This window comes from Pelobates fuscus, chromosome 1 (genome assembly GCF_036172605.1).
Source record: "Pelobates fuscus isolate aPelFus1 chromosome 1, aPelFus1.pri, whole genome shotgun sequence".
NCBI lineage: Eukaryota > Metazoa > Chordata > Amphibia > Anura > Pelobatidae > Pelobates > Pelobates fuscus.
Window position 1 is genome coordinate 124,067,124 of NC_086317.1, and position 15,700 is coordinate 124,082,823.

Genomic DNA, 15,700 nt, shown 5'->3' on the forward strand with positions numbered 1-15,700 from the left:
GTGGATAGTAACTTAAGGCGTGGCTAGTAGCATAGGACTTCTCTTCATCTTTCAGAATTCGTTCTTCTATTCTTCTCATCTATTTCTCTTTAAGAGAGAAGACAAAGTAGGGACTACTTTGTCCTATGTATTTTTCCTACGCCTGACAATTGAGACAAAAGGGTGGAGCTTAAAGAGAAGTCAAGTGAACAAAGAGTGAAGCTTGCATTAAGCCCAACCCTTTTGTCAAGATTGCCACGGGTAGAAAAAGTCCCTACTTTGACTCATGTTTTAAAGAGAAATAGATCAGAAAGAATAACAGATTCTGAAAGAGGAATCATTGTTTTAGACGATTATAAAATAATAATAACTACTTATTAAAAATAAAATCCAATTTCACTCAACTGTTTAAACCAGGGGTCCTCAAACTACGGCCCGCCAGGGTCCTAAACCCGGCCCCACCATTTAGGGCCACCCGATGAACCCTATATATTTAGGGGCCCGGTCAGCGCTGCGGCCTAGCAATAGCGCGACCGGGCCCCTTTAAAAAATTGCAGCCGCACGTAGTGCTGGGACGAAGTGATGGCCGGTCACTTCCTCCCAGCTCCCTCCGCGCGGGAAGGGGGGGAGAGAGAGAGAGAGATTGACCGCGAGGACGGGAGAGCCATGCCGACTCCCATCAGCCACAGCCACCCTCCTGCAAAAAAAGAAACATTAGCTATATGTATGCGTGTGTATGTATGTCAGTATGTGTTTGTATGCATGTATTTGTATGTATTTGTTTGTCTGTATGAATGTCATTATGGGTGTGTGTGTGTGTATGTATGTATGTCATTATGTGTGTGTATGTATGAATGTATATTTAGACAAATGGAGGTCATTTAGTTGCTCCAATGGCCATTGGAGGGATGCCCGCCTGCCAACGTCAAGGCAGACCCCCCCCTAAGCGGGTCCTAACACTGACCCTTCAGCCTGCTTCCTTGAGCTTCTGGCAAAGATATCTCTAATGAGACAGAAAGGGGTATTTTTTATATACACCCCTTTACTTATTAACCCTTAATAGGGAACACATGGGATGGGTAGCAGCATTGTAACCAGGCTGTGTGATACAAAGTAAATACAAATACAAAAAGAGAAGTCCTGCGCTTAAGCTGCCTCCATTTGTCTAAATATACATAGGGATTAAGGAAAAAGCGCAAGTAACATTTTCTTTTCTTTGGTTTTTACTATATATTGGGGCTGATGTGTGTTGTAGTCCTTGCAGCTTAAGCGCAGGACTTCTCTTTTTGTATTTGTATTTACTTTGTATCACACAGCCTGGTTACAATGCTGCTACCCATCCCATGTGTTCCCTATTAAGGGTTAATAAGTAAAGGGGTGTATATAAAAAATACCCCTTTCTGTCTCATTAGAGATATCTTTGCCAGAAGCTCAAGGAAGCAGGCTGAAGGGTCAGTGTTAGGACCCGCTTAGGGGGGGTCTGCCTTGACGTTGGCAGGCGGGCATCCCTCCAATGGCCATTGGAGCAACTAAATGACCTCCATTTGTCTAAATATACATAGGGATTAAGGAAAAAGCGCAAGTAACATTTTCTTTTCTTTGGTTTTTACTATATATTGGGGCTGATGTGTGTTGTAGTCCTTGCAGCTTAAGCGCAGGACTTCTCTTTTTGTATTTGTATGTATGAATGTCATTATGTATGTCAGTATGTGTATGTTTTTATTTCAGTATGCATGTCAGTATGTGTGTGTGTCAGTATTTCAGTGTGTGTGTCTGCAAGTATGTATGTATGTCCTTATGCGTGTGTGTGTCTGTATATGTCTATGTGTGTTTCAGTATGTATAGGAATTCGTTCAAATTTTTTTCAAACTATAGTGCGCCCACCAACAGTGTGTGAGGGTTAGTGAACTGGCCACCTGTTTAAAAAGTTTGAGGACTCCTGGTTTGAACGGTCAGAGCAAATGTTAAAATGGATTCAGGAACAGATTACTGTAAAACAGCAACAATGAACACCAACAAATAAACAAATGGCAAAAAAATGTTAGCATTTTAATAAATTTTATTTGGACCCTTCAGGCAAAACAACAAAAAAAAAAAAGAAAAGAAAAGAAAAAGAAACCACAAACAAAAGAAAACAGCAAACCAATATGTTTCTTGCTGAGGATTTGGATTCTTCCTAAAGTTACACATAAGATTATTTTTTTAAAAATATTGGTCCACGGTGATGAGTTATTTAAAATGACATGTAAGGTAAACAGTGAAATGTTTCTACCTGTTTGGAGATTAAACCCATACTGCATTGCTGAAGTAATGCCAAAATGTGCACATGCTCAAATGGCATTTTTGTATAGATGCCAGAGTGTGTTTAAGCACACCTGAGGCATCATAGGGTGGCAAGGGTGCCTACAGCCGGAAAAAGCACTGAATGTAATTTATTATAATTATTATTATTTTTAACACTGCAAGGCATTACTGGAGATCGGGAACAAAGACCTGTCACTTTCAGAAAAGTGATAGCTTTACCTTAAAACACAAAATATCTCCAAAATTAAAAGGACTACAAGGCTGAAGGCAATATCAGGCGGGGAGAGCCATCCTCTGAGCTCTTCCTGCTCAGCTCTCTCGCGCGCCCAGAGGTGATGCCGGAACAGGAATATGACATAATTCCGGCTCCCAGCACCACTCAGCGGCGCGCAAGGTAGCTGAACAGGAAGATTACAGCTCCCTTGCCACATGCAGTGACTGGCCGCCCATCCTGCAGCACAGGAGGCAGCCCAGGAGTCAGCAGCAGCCAGCCCAGCAGCCCCACTGGACCCCAGGAAAATAATCCACTCCAGCTCTCCCAAAGGTAGGGAGGCTGGGTGGATTTCATTTAATACAAACAATGTGTGTAAGACAATGTTTGTGACTGTGAGTCTGTCAGTATCAGGGTGTGTGCGTCTGTCAGTATATATCTGAGTTTGCGTTGGTTAGTGATGGGGATGTGTCGGTCAATGTGTGTGTGTGTGTCTGTCAGTGTATGTCTGGTGAGTGAGTGTGTGCCAGTGTATCAAATCCATGAGAATGTGTTTTAAATCAGTGAGTGTATGTGTATCTGAGTATCTGAGTGTGTGCCTGTCACCGAGTGTCAGTGGCAGTGTGTGTGTCAGTCAAAGTGTGTGTTGGTCTTAAACAGGAAGAGGTGTGGCCTTGAGAGTAAGGGGTGAGCAAATTTAGATATGGGGTGGTGCCTGAGTTTTGTCATGCCTAGGGCTGCACTACACCAAAATACACCACTGAACCTGACTGCTACTAAAATTGATCTAATTTTTTTTTTTTTTTTTTGAATTCTTTATTTTTGACGTGCTTGAGAGTTACATGCATTCTCACTTCGCCACAACAGCAAAAGCAAGACAAGTTTTAACATTAAGCTGAACAGTGGTAGCATATAGGCAATACTGGTGCACATTTTTTGTTAGGAATCAAGATTGGTACACCTTTAAACTTAGATATAGTATGAATAAAGAAAACAACAAATCAATTAGCTAACAGGCTTGTTCATGTATGTGATTAGCTTTGCAGGGTATGCTGCAATTTTTCTATAAGTACACAGGACAATGCCATCACATGAGAACTTTGCTTGTAGGTCATGGATTTTTTACACACGGATGCTTAATAAAGTAGAATAGAGTAATATATACAGCATGATGCTGGACACTTTAAGACACGCTAAAGGAATTCTAGTTGAGATTGATAGCATATACATGAGGGTATGAACACTTATTTGTGAGTAAGTGTGGCATAGATCTGTAGGTAAATGCACAAGTATTAATATACAGAAGTTGCAGCAAGATAAAACTAATGTTGCTTAAAAATGAGAGTGCCTGAGAAGTCATGGACCTGCTAAGTTGGAACATGCTAAATGAAACAGTAATATGAGATGGATGTGGGAGACAGAGCTTTAGTCAGAGTTTTAGTCTACTGATCGTTACAATGTCCCGTAAAGTGGTCAACTGCACAGGCATGTCCCCAGCTCCACATAACTCACGGCCCATCTCCTTTCAGCCTATGCCCATAGGGTTTACCGGAGTGTCCAGCATGGCGGTGGTCTGCCAGTCCGTGGCTCTCCCGCTTGGTGAGTGGATGCCTAGGCCCGGGCTGCAGGGGGGAGGCCAAGGGGTGGCCCCATGGGTTTCTCCTTGTGGCTGTGGGCTGACGGTAGTGCGCTGGTGTTTGTTACCTCGCTGCAGCTGTGGGTAGAACATCCACCGTCGGCTCGTTTTCTCTGCCGGTAGTTTTGTTTCCGCCGCTTTCTCCTCTGCAGTGCTGTCAGGTTGGTGCGGGGTATTTGTCGGCTTGTAGGAGGTTTCCCAGGCCGCTCCCCGTTGCCAGCTCGGTGTGCCCGGTTGAGCAGCATTGTCCAAAAGCCGTCTAGCAGGGCCCCAAGGGCGTCCGGTGTAGCGGTCGTAGGGCCTGCTGAGGCAGAGTGCGACAGTGACAGGCCTCGTGTTGCTGAGCCTGGTGCGGTCGCCATGTTGTGGGACTCCTTTCCTGCTTGTTGTGGCAGCGCTGCGGGACTCACAAAGCCGGGATAACCCCCACCGGTCGGGGGGGGGGGGGTTTGAGTGCCCCCTTGTCAGCCAGAGAACCAGAGAACCGGGAGAGCGGCCGTCTCTCCTCGGCTCCCACCCGCACAGTCCGCGATTAGGTCCGCCTAGAACCGGAGAGCCAAGTATCGGGTATCCCCGTGTGCCATTCAGTCTCCTCTTCACGATTATTGCGTGTAGCAGTCTGTGTGATCGGGCGGTCGGGCAATAAACCCGAATCTTGGCCCCGGACTCAGGAGCTCTTGACATGTACGTCTAGTCTGCTTGACAGTCAGGCTCCGCCCCCCTGATCTAAAATTAAGCATTTTAGTTTTCTTTTAATTAGGAATTTTCTCTTTTTTTTGCTTCCTAAATATACATAAAATGAATAAAAAATCTGTAATACAACGTAAGTTTAGCTAAAGGTTGTTTGTGCCTCCACAGAGATGGCCATTGCAAGTATCAATAATTAGAGGCTTTATGACTAATCAATTCAATTTCAGTCCCTGGATTGGTAAACAAAGAATTAAATGGGCATCTGTACAAGATGCATCCTAACAAGGTGATTCTCTAAAGCGCGAGTTTTGGGGGGATTTGAGGTCAATTTCAAACTGTAGGCCACAGCAGCCTTTTTGTAAAATTCTTCAAGTCATCTATGAGTTCAGTTCAGCTATTTAGCTAAATTTGAAATTCACTTTTACTTTGAATGCCTGACAGTTCACAATTTAGGGAATATCCTGTAAGGGTGTTAGAGTATTATTTTAATTTAAATAGCTTTCACCCACCATTTTTAATAACATTAACTTTCATTCACAATTTTCAATATATTACATATTTGACTTTCAAGTCAACATATTTTAAGAATAGGGGGGGGGTGAATAAATAAAAAAATAATTTTAGTCCGATTTCCCATTCTCTAGACTAAGCTTCAAAGAGTGTGACCTACCCGTGCTCAGGGCAAAGTCCTGTGCAAATCTGAATAAACCATCACTCCCTGTCCGTTTTCATTCATAGAATTGATTTATTTTTAACATAAGATAAAAATAAAAAAAATTAAGACATAAATAAAAATTATCCTTACTGAAGGTTGCCCTGTTGACTTTCGGAAAGGAGGTCTGGGTTGTCTTGATCTGTGGTATTCTCCTGTTTCGTGGTTTTGTGGCCGGTAATAGCTGTTGGATGCCTCCCTTTATAACATAAAGCAAAGATAACTTTAAAAACCTGTCATTAAAATACCCAACTCCGCAAGAATGTTGTAGTATTTATTGCCATCAATAAATCAGTAATTAACAGCCATCCTATACGCAAATGTTGTGTTGGAGGAATTACTATAGAACAGGGGCTCCCAACCCAGTCCTCAAGTTCCCTCTTCCCAGTCCAGGATTTAGCGATTACCCTGTTGTGTCTAAAGTGTTTTTTGTTTTTGTAAAAACACCTTAGACACAACTGGGTAATCCCTAAATCCTGGACAATTAGGAGGTACTTGAGAACTGGGTTGGGAACCACTACTATAAATAAAAATAAATAAAAATACACAAAAATTTACAAAAAGATGCAAAAAGAACACGGTACACTGTAGGTGAAAATTTTAAAAAGGCTTAAATACCCAAATCCTAACAAAAAATGTAAGAAAAGAGCTCTGCATAATATAGAAGTAAACAAAATATTTATAGGTGTGTCTGCATGTACCTGTGTAAAAAAATAAATAAAAAAAAAACCACTTCTGAAGTATCTGCGTACACCTTTGCCATCATTTAAGAGTTTCTATTATGTTCCTTACTTTTCTCATTTAAAATAATAATACAAACTCCTAACTCCTTAATGCTATTTTCTGTAAACATTCTATACTAAATTTAGCTGAAATTAACACTGTGTATCAGTGTGGAGGTGAATTACATCACAAGTTTAATCCCTTTGTGACAGTTATTGACAAAAAAAAAACAACAAAGGACAAAGCTAAATAGAACAGGTGATGAAAGAATCAGAAGTCAATTTTCTTCCACCTTCACACACATGCCACAAGATAGAAGTAACTACTTTACGCGATGATGTAAGCACACATTATGTTGCTGGTCAGGAAGAGATACAAGGCATGAAGCGTTTTGGCTTTGTTTTTGCCCTGCTCTTTCCTCTTCTTTTTTTGCCATTGTGCACTTTAATGATTATATAATCTTTAAGAATTAGTCAGTTATAATTGTTACTCTTCCAAGGATTTTTAATAGGTTTACTATAATTAAAGGAACACTCCAAGTACCACAAGAGCTCACCGGAGCTTCTATTTGAAAAGAGAGAGGAGACCAGCATGTTGCAGACCTCAGAAAAGTATTCAAAAAACAGTTTGAATGCATACCCTGGGAGGGTGCTCCTTGACTTACAGTGAGATGTAGTGGTTATGGTGCTTGAAGTGATTCTTTAATAAATATGTGAGATGTGAAAAATAAAATATATCAACACCTCTTTATCCTGCAACTGGGTGCCTCCATTTTAGCTCCCTATCAAATCGGCTGTACCCTATGCACCTCGAAGTCAGCAAAAAAGAAAAAGAAAAGAATAAAAATAAAACAATGCCGTTTATTTTTTCATAAGAATGCATATCTTAAGTTTAATTTGTGCCTAGACATGTATGCCCAGCACAAATCCTTCCTTTTTTTTTTTTTTAACCCAATACAAACACTCTATTTAGAATTAGCAGAATGATAAATGTACAAACCTCTGAAGGAAGAAACAGTAATTAATTATTTAAAATTAAAAAGGAGAATACACCATTCCAGTGCTCTGATGTAACCATCTGAAATTAAATGGCTTAGATCTAAACAGGAGGACTATGGAGTATCAATGCACTGACCCAAGATATACCCTAAAATAAGAACTTTAATAACATCTAAATAGTCTAGCATGCTTAGGTCTCATGCAACTTTTTTTTAATTTGTATTTTTTTGTGATTTGTACCAATAGTACACTCCATCATTGTATGGTCATAAAGGTAACAAAAAATAAGACCAGGATACACAACAATAATGGCTTGGCGCAGCAAGCGATGGTAGGTGCAAAACAAGAAAACACAGCAGACAAATTAGCGTCGTCGTCTAGGCTGATACATGCATATGGTCTCTTTAAACTAGGGTATGCGTCTATGTGGGGAGTACTGTATACCTAAAGTCGCGTTGAACTAGGTCTCGTGGCCACAGGACCAGTCGCTGCATCTGGAAAGTCACTGTGATTAGGACTAGACCTCCCGGTTTTAGCCTCCCAAGATGCCCGTAGGTCGTTGCACCTGAGGCACACGGTAGTCGGTTTGTGGCTTGCGTATAGTCACTTAACTACACCATGGATCATTGTGTTCATTTACTGCACACATGTTAACAGCACGCTAAGACATAGGGCCCTCAATTCGCACTCTGTCAGTCGTGGTATTAAGACACCTGACCAGGGCTTTATATACCGGCTCTATATAGTCTCTCCAGACAAAGACATGATGTAATAGTATCATCTACCATAGAGAAATCGTTGTTTACATTAAGCTATACAGCCATAGTGTCATATATTGCATTCTTGTATTTGTGTGAACTAAGATACAAGGCACTATATTCCTATAATGCAGGCATAGAGTCTATTCGAACCAAGCTATTAGACATTAGTTCCTATTACTGTTTGTATAGAAGTATGTGGTCTCTTTAAACTAAGACATAACAGTGGGTTTGTTCACTGGAGATCTAAAGACTAAATAACCGAAAACTAAGATAAAACAAAAGACTGAAGGCCTGCCAGAACCTGATTTACCTAATTAACTAATTGGAGGTGATCGCAGACCTACTGGAATAATTCTCAGTAGTAATCAAGTCACAGTTTCTTTGCCTGGAGCTGCTGTTCCCTTTGCTGGTCCAGCCAGCAGCCTCAGTTGTCGCAGGAATGGCTCTGTGTCCCCAGATCAGGTCAGTGTCTCCATGCTGTACAATCAGTCAGCCATCTCCTCCACAGCGGTATCTCAACGAATGTTCTCTCAACCGGCCAGCTACTGGCGTCAAGAGCCTCTTTTCCAACAGTATGGGAAATGGTAGACCACTGAACACTGCCACTGTGCAACCTTCAAACTGGAACTTCCCTTGGTCTCTGGAGAGGGCCAAGACGGCAGCACAGGTCTGGTGACCACTATGGTGTCTCTCGGTGCTCCAGGTGGCCCAGTCGCTGTCTTGCAGATTCAGAATTCATTTGAGATCAGCGTGGGGTCAGCACTTACCCCTGAGGTAATCAGCCTCTAGTTAAAGGGCATCAGCACCTCTTCCCCTATCATCTCCGATATGCCGCGCAGGCGGATGTTCCAGCATCTGTTGCGGGACTATCATTGAGACTGCCCTGTTAAGCCTCTGTACTGGTTGGGCCAGATTCTCCACCTGACCTTTGGTTGCTTGGATCAGACTGTCCCGGGTGCCCTCTCTGGTTTCCACCTCCTGGACCTTCTCGCAGAGGGTTCCAATCGCCTCCTGAGTCTCTCTAAGGTCAGCTTTCTAGACCTGCCAGGAGCATTTTAATGTCTCCTTTTGTGCTTTTGTGGAAGGAGATGAGTCTTTGTCCGACTCAGCCTCCTGGGAGTCCTCTCCTGGACCCGGGGACATGAGTTCTTCCTCCTCTTCATAAAACTCTGAGGCCACTTCCTCCTCCCAAGGTTTGGGCACCATCTTAGGCAGCTCCCCCCCACCCCACTCCTTATTCTTACTTCAAAATTGTGCAGTTTAGCATGACATTTTAAGCTTTAGCTATACGCCTGTTTTTCTCTCGTTCTGTTTTTACATTATATATCGTTGCCACTTTGTCTGTACCACCGCACTGCAAAACACTTGTAATGTTAAACTTTCTCTAAAAAATAAATAAAAATGCAAGTCTCTTGACATGTCCTGTCTCATATATGCAATGACTGTCGCATTTACTCTTGATAATATGCCAGTAAAAGTTTGTATGTCTATCTGTGCATTACAAAAAAAATAAAAAAAAATTATATATAGGATGCAATAAAGGTTAAAGTGAGCCTGTCATGACAGATATAGGTTTGCAGATTTTTTTTTTAACTATCAGGCTTAACTTATGTTATGCAATTAAAGTGTTTCTTTCTTCAGTCAATACTATCAAAAGTTCATATTTTAATGTATTTCTATCATCCCCGTCTCCTGCGGAGAGCATTAATCATGTTTCACTGGTGGTAATCCATAACAACTACCGTGACTTGTTTTTCTAGGGTACATATGTACTGAGGCAGAGTTTGGCATTTATCAATACATATCTATTTTTTTGTTCAAATGTTTTTATTGAAGAATTTCCAAATAATGTATAAATTTATATAATCAGATACAATAATAAGAATATCAATACATTTTAAGGATACTTTTGTGATGTTGAAGGTGATAAATGTTTTATTTATTTTTTTATTTGAGGTTTTTCAGTGATTGCACTTGTTGATGCTACTTGTACGAATATTTTTAGCACTGTCTATTCACTTTATTTTGGACTTTATCACCTTTCAGCGAGTGTTTGGGAAGCACATACTTGTTTCCCTTAACAGGTTGAAAGTTCTCAACACTATATTAGTTTTGTGTAAATAAAACGTATCTTTTCTCTCTCTCTCCATTTTCCATTCTCAAAGCTGCTGCAATAAATCATGACAGGTGCGTTTGCATAAAAAACTGAAAATCACATGTGTGTGTTCAATGGTGTAAATTGAAGTTACATTTCCCCTTTAACATAGCAACTGTACATACAGAGGGAATATCCTAAGGAGAGTGCAGCTTACTGGGACTAATTGTAAGACTTTAATTGGACGCTGGGTGTAAATCAAACCTTAATAAAAGACGTAACAGGTTAAGATTTTAGTATGTGGTGTATGAAGGAGTGAATAAGCAATGAATGTACAAAACAAACACCAGGAGAAGAAGATAAAACATATTCGCGGTTTATAAATGAGGCTATCTTTATCAAATGTATTTTACCTTTCCTGGAAACCAACGTCATTACCCCCGTTCTCATCACCCTGCAGTCTCTCTTTTCTCCGCCTCTCTATATCGTGACGCAAGTCATTTGGATCCTCAATCACTCTCTTGTTGGGCTGGGAAAATAAACACATTGAAGAAACATTTAGTATAAAATAAACAGATAGCAGTTTGCAGGAGATTCTTTGTATAAAGCTCACAGGAAGTAAAAAACACTAGCCCTACTACTCTCTTCCGCAACACTGTTAAGAGGATTTTTGCGCTCCCTGCAGTAGATCAACTTCCTGTTAGCTAGAGTGACACCATATTCTGACCTGTAAGAAATCAGGAGGCTACTCAGGACAAGCACTATGGGGAAAAGTTCCAAAAATGGTGAAGTTGCTCTAGAATGCTCTTGCACATTGCTCCACTCTATTAACAATATACCCTCCCTTCCTTTTATCAATAAACCCCACCGTATCTTCCATCTTCTTAAATCTCCAGAGTGCCTGTTCCCATACAGAAAATAAAACACATCACAAACACTTACTCCAAGGTATTTCTTTTAAATTAAATATAAAACAGATATGTGGTATTAAAAAAAAAAAAATTGTACGAAATACTGTACGATTCAACAAACAAGTATCATGTATTGAGGTAACCGACCACTCTCCTCATATATTTCTGAATGGGTGAACTTCCTAACTGGTCTCTGTGAGCCACCCTTGTCGTTCCAGATTAGATTGCTATCCCTGTCTATGCCCATATTCTACCAGTTTCCTTTTCCTATCCTAAAGTATGTCACAATTTGTTACCTTTCTATTATCCTTTTCTGTATGACATTTGTGGAGCTGAATGTGTAAGACGCATAGTACTTGTGCACCAGCATTTGATAACTGACTCTTCTATGGCTACTTTTCTGGTATTTTGAATAGAGTTTCCCGTTAAAGGAACACACTAGACCCTAAAACAGCTTTAGCTTGCGGAAAAGCTTTATGTGTGAAGAGTGTGTCCCTTTTGTGTGTGTAAATTTTGCAAAAAGTGCAGATTTAAATAGAAATTAACACTTTTATAAATTAACTTGGTTACACCCCCTTGGTTTTCAAGCAGGCAACCAGTCATGTTACTTCCTGGTTTTGTTAGCTCAGTGGAGCAAGAACTCAATAGACAGCAATCGCTCCTTTCAAAGACTTCTCATTGAGCTGCATTGGGAAGTCTTTGATTGGACTGTTGGCAGGGTTAAAATAAGATGGTTTGCAAAGGCAGCAGACAAGATTGCTGGTTTTGCAAGTTGTTTTTAGATTTATGCCCAATAAAATTGCATAATTAAATGCATGCATGTTTTTATCTGCGGTACATCAACTAAACAGTGACATTTTTATTTATTTTGTATTTGGGCAGTGTAGTGTCCCTATAAACAAAACAAAGTGTTCATATAAATAAAATTAACTTGCAGGCATGGTAATCGTTATAGCAGAGACAATGGTGTATCTTCTCTATCATGTTTAATGCACCTGTTACTCAACTTGAAGATGATCCAAATTAAATAAATTAAATATGATATGGGGTTAGGTGCGGTCAGTTTGTATGTTCTTAGTTCAGCAAGAGGTAATATGAATAAAGACTCTTTTAAACAGATATTTGCTTAACCTATATCTCAAAAACCCTGTCTTTCGTGATCATGATTAAACTTTATTGTACATGTCAAACATAGATTAGTGTATTTTAAAAATTAAATATGAACGAATACAAAAAAGAGTAAATACAATTTACAGTGTGACTGTGTTATCGCACACGACACAGATATAGACTTAAACAAACAGAAATTATGCCAGGGTTAGTCTACCTGTCTATTAATGCCACAACTTACAGCCCAAATAAACACGGTGATACCAATAGGTAATGAATCTGACAGTTACATTTTTACTTCCTTGATTCCAACAATGCGATGATAGAAATTAAATAAAACAAACAAAATAGAGCTACACACAAAATAGATAATGAATCTGACAGTTCATTTTGTACTTCCTCGATTCAAACAATGTAATGATAGAGATCGTTAAGTAAAACAAACAGAATAGAAGTACACACAAAACAAACAAAAACCCTTTTTGTGGTTCTCTGGATTTAAGACTGGTATTTAATCTGGTCTAGCCAGCCGATTATAATCCTTGGCAGTACTATTTAAAGTAGCTGCGTTCCTGTAATGTTGTTTAAACAATTTGAGTTTGCTGCAGGGTACACATCAATCAGACCTGTGTGCATACATGTGTTAAGTGCGGAGTGTTCTCTGCAACACTTTACAATATCAAAATTCTACTTGATACAATATTGGTCTGATATACAGTCGGTGCTGATAATGCAATTGATGGTAGCGGATTTAGAAAAAGTATTTCTTTAAAGTATAACTTTTTTTTTTTTTAAAGTCAGGTCATTAGTATGCTTGAGATCAGTCAGGTTTTAAGGGTGCTGGCAGTTTGGACGTTCTTAGTTCAGCAAGAGGTAATCTGAATAAAGACTCTTATTATTTGCTTAACCTAGATCTTAAAAACCCTGTCTTTCGTGATCATGATTAAACTTTATTGTACATGTCAATTTGACCTTGCAAATCTTTACTAGAAGGCTATAAAAATATATATATATATATATATATATATATATATATATATATATATATATATTTTTTTTTTAAATCTAAAACAAAATCATGACTTTTGAAGGAGATATACAAACTAGATGATGGCACACAGCAAATGTATACATTGGCTCAGTAGTGAAACTTATACTATGACTTTGCATTCTTCATTGTACAAACACTATGGCGTATAAAAATAAAATAAGAAAATAAGGGGGAGTTATGCAGACATGGAGCTCTAGCTCTGCCACATGTCACTAACAAGGCACAACAAGTCTACACTGATTATCTAGGGGGTGCTGTATTTCTCATGCAGTGGGGGGGTCCTGAATTACTATTGTAATGCAAATGGTATACTTTCCCTTTGCAATGACCAAGGAGGCTAATCATGATTAAGACCTATGTGAGGGCACGTTATGAAATTTTAGTTTGGTGTGTTCTCTTACACTCTGTAAAAATACGGATAGAGAAAAAGGAGAAATGCTAGAGGACAAAAACGTGCACTCACATAGTCAATTTTCAGTCTAATAAAACACCATATCGTAATCCATTTTTATAGAGTCATCTAGTAATTATTGGAACCTACCAGTGGCACATCAATCCTGTTAATGGATTTGTTCTGGAGATCTTCAAGCGAGATATCAATCCTCCTGAACATAAATACAAACAAGATTATGATTTCATTTACAAACTACAAACATATTCCACAGTGTTGTACAATGGAAAAAAAATAAAAAATCACACAAGTAGTTTAGTTGGTGGAATGACAGTTTTAGACATGATGAAACAAAATGAAGGAGGGACCTTGACAAGACCATTCCAATCCCAGAGCAAGTTTTAATGGTTACTTACCAGTAGCAAGATAATTTGTGCTTTTGTTCTCCTTAATAACTCCCCACCCCATTTTTCATGTATTTATAGTTCGATGTCCATTAACTAGGATCAAATGACTTGTGATGTGAAATCTTCTTTACTTTGATTAGAAAATCTACGAGTGCATAAATCTTTGAATTGCCAGTCAGACAACCGGGCATCTAACTTTCCTTCCAGAGCAACTTCTATTTCACAAACCTGTATCTTGCTCTCTCCTAAAGGGCCACACTCCACCCTTACCGCCAGTTCTGATACTTTCCCACCTTTTACTGTTCAGTTGCTATCCCCCTCGATACCTTATGAACGTGCTTTTATACCCCACTTCCTTTAGATTGTAAGCTTATTTGAGCAGGGACCTCATCAACCTATTGTTCCTGTAACATTTTGTGATTGCCAAATCAATTGTTAAAGGGACACTGTGGGTACACACACCACTTCAGCCCATTGAAGTGGTCTGGGTGCACACTCCCATCACCCTTAACCCTGAGCATGTAGTTATTGCATTTTTTAAAAAACTGCAATAATTACCTGCTAGGGTTAACTCCTCCACTGGTCGCTGTCTACCAGACAGCCACTAGAAGGACTTCCGGGTGCTTAGACGACTTTTGGTCGTCTAAATGATGCCGGACGTCATCACGCTATTAATTAGAAATAATTACTAATATATTAACTGTATATAAAAGGTACATTGTAATATTCTACATCTCTTAGAAGTCAGAGCTGGGGACATTTATTAGAGATATTGCCCCAGAGGAGCAAGATTGTAGAAATAGATGGAAGGTTAAAAATGGCTTTTGTCTCCGATAGGCTTTATTTTATGTGTACATATAAAATACTAAAATAATGTCCTAGTTCTGCCATACTGCTGTTTCAAGATCTAGTATGGCTGAGCAAAGAAAATTAGAAAGTTAAAGGAACACTATAGGGTTAGGAACATAAACATGTATTCCTGACCCTATAGTGTTAAAACTAGCATCTAGCCCCCCTGGCCCTCCAATTGCCCCCCCCAAACATAGTAAAATCTTACTTGTTTCAGTCTAATGCTGGCTCTGCCCCTGATCTGCCTGCTTGGCTAACATCAGAAGTGGATTGGCTGAGATTGTCAAGGAGGCAGATCAGGGGCAGAGCCAGCACAAATCAAACACAGCACAGGCCAATCAGCATCTCATTATTATTATTATTATTATTTTATTATTTATATAGCGCCAACAAATTCCGTAGCGCTGTACAATGGGTGGACTAACAGACACATAATCAGACCACTGGACGTACAGGAACAGAGGGGGTTGAGGGCCCTGCTCATCCTTATAGAGATGCATTGAACCAATGCATCTGTATATTGAATGTACAGTGTATCCATGCAGAGGAGTACTGCACAGTGTGCAGTACTGCCCCAGAAAGCACCTCTAGCAGTCATCTGAGGAGTGGCCAGTGGAGGTATCCGTAGGATGTAATGTAAACACTGCATTTTCTCTGAAAAGACAGGGTTTACAGCAAATAGCCTGAAGGGAATGATTATACTCACCAAAGCAAAACCAAAAAAAAAAAAAAAAAACCAAAAAGAGATGAGAAAAAAAAGAAATAAAAAATTTATGTTGTAGCAAATACAAAAATATGCAAACTTACGGAGTTCAAAAAAAAGAAAAACCAAGGAAGGCACATACAGCAAAGTAAATATATATTCCAAATGT

The 15,700-nt window shown here is 39.6% G+C and overlaps 1 protein-coding gene across 2 annotated transcripts in view; it reads right to left on the bottom strand.

The window, feature by feature from the left end:
• The window catches only part of BCLAF3 (BCLAF1 and THRAP3 family member 3), a 106,330-nt gene that overhangs the window by 13,392 nt on the left and 77,238 nt on the right, over positions 1-15,700 (bottom strand). For both annotated transcript variants that reach the window (XM_063450195.1, XM_063450194.1), the window contains 3 exons: positions 13,723-13,786; positions 10,523-10,638; positions 5,626-5,731 (listed from right to left, as the gene is read on the bottom strand). In XM_063450195.1, coding sequence (XP_063306265.1) covers positions 5,626-5,731; positions 10,523-10,638; positions 13,723-13,786 — 286 coding nt within the window. The remainder of the gene's footprint in view (positions 1-5,625; positions 5,732-10,522; positions 10,639-13,722; positions 13,787-15,700) is intronic.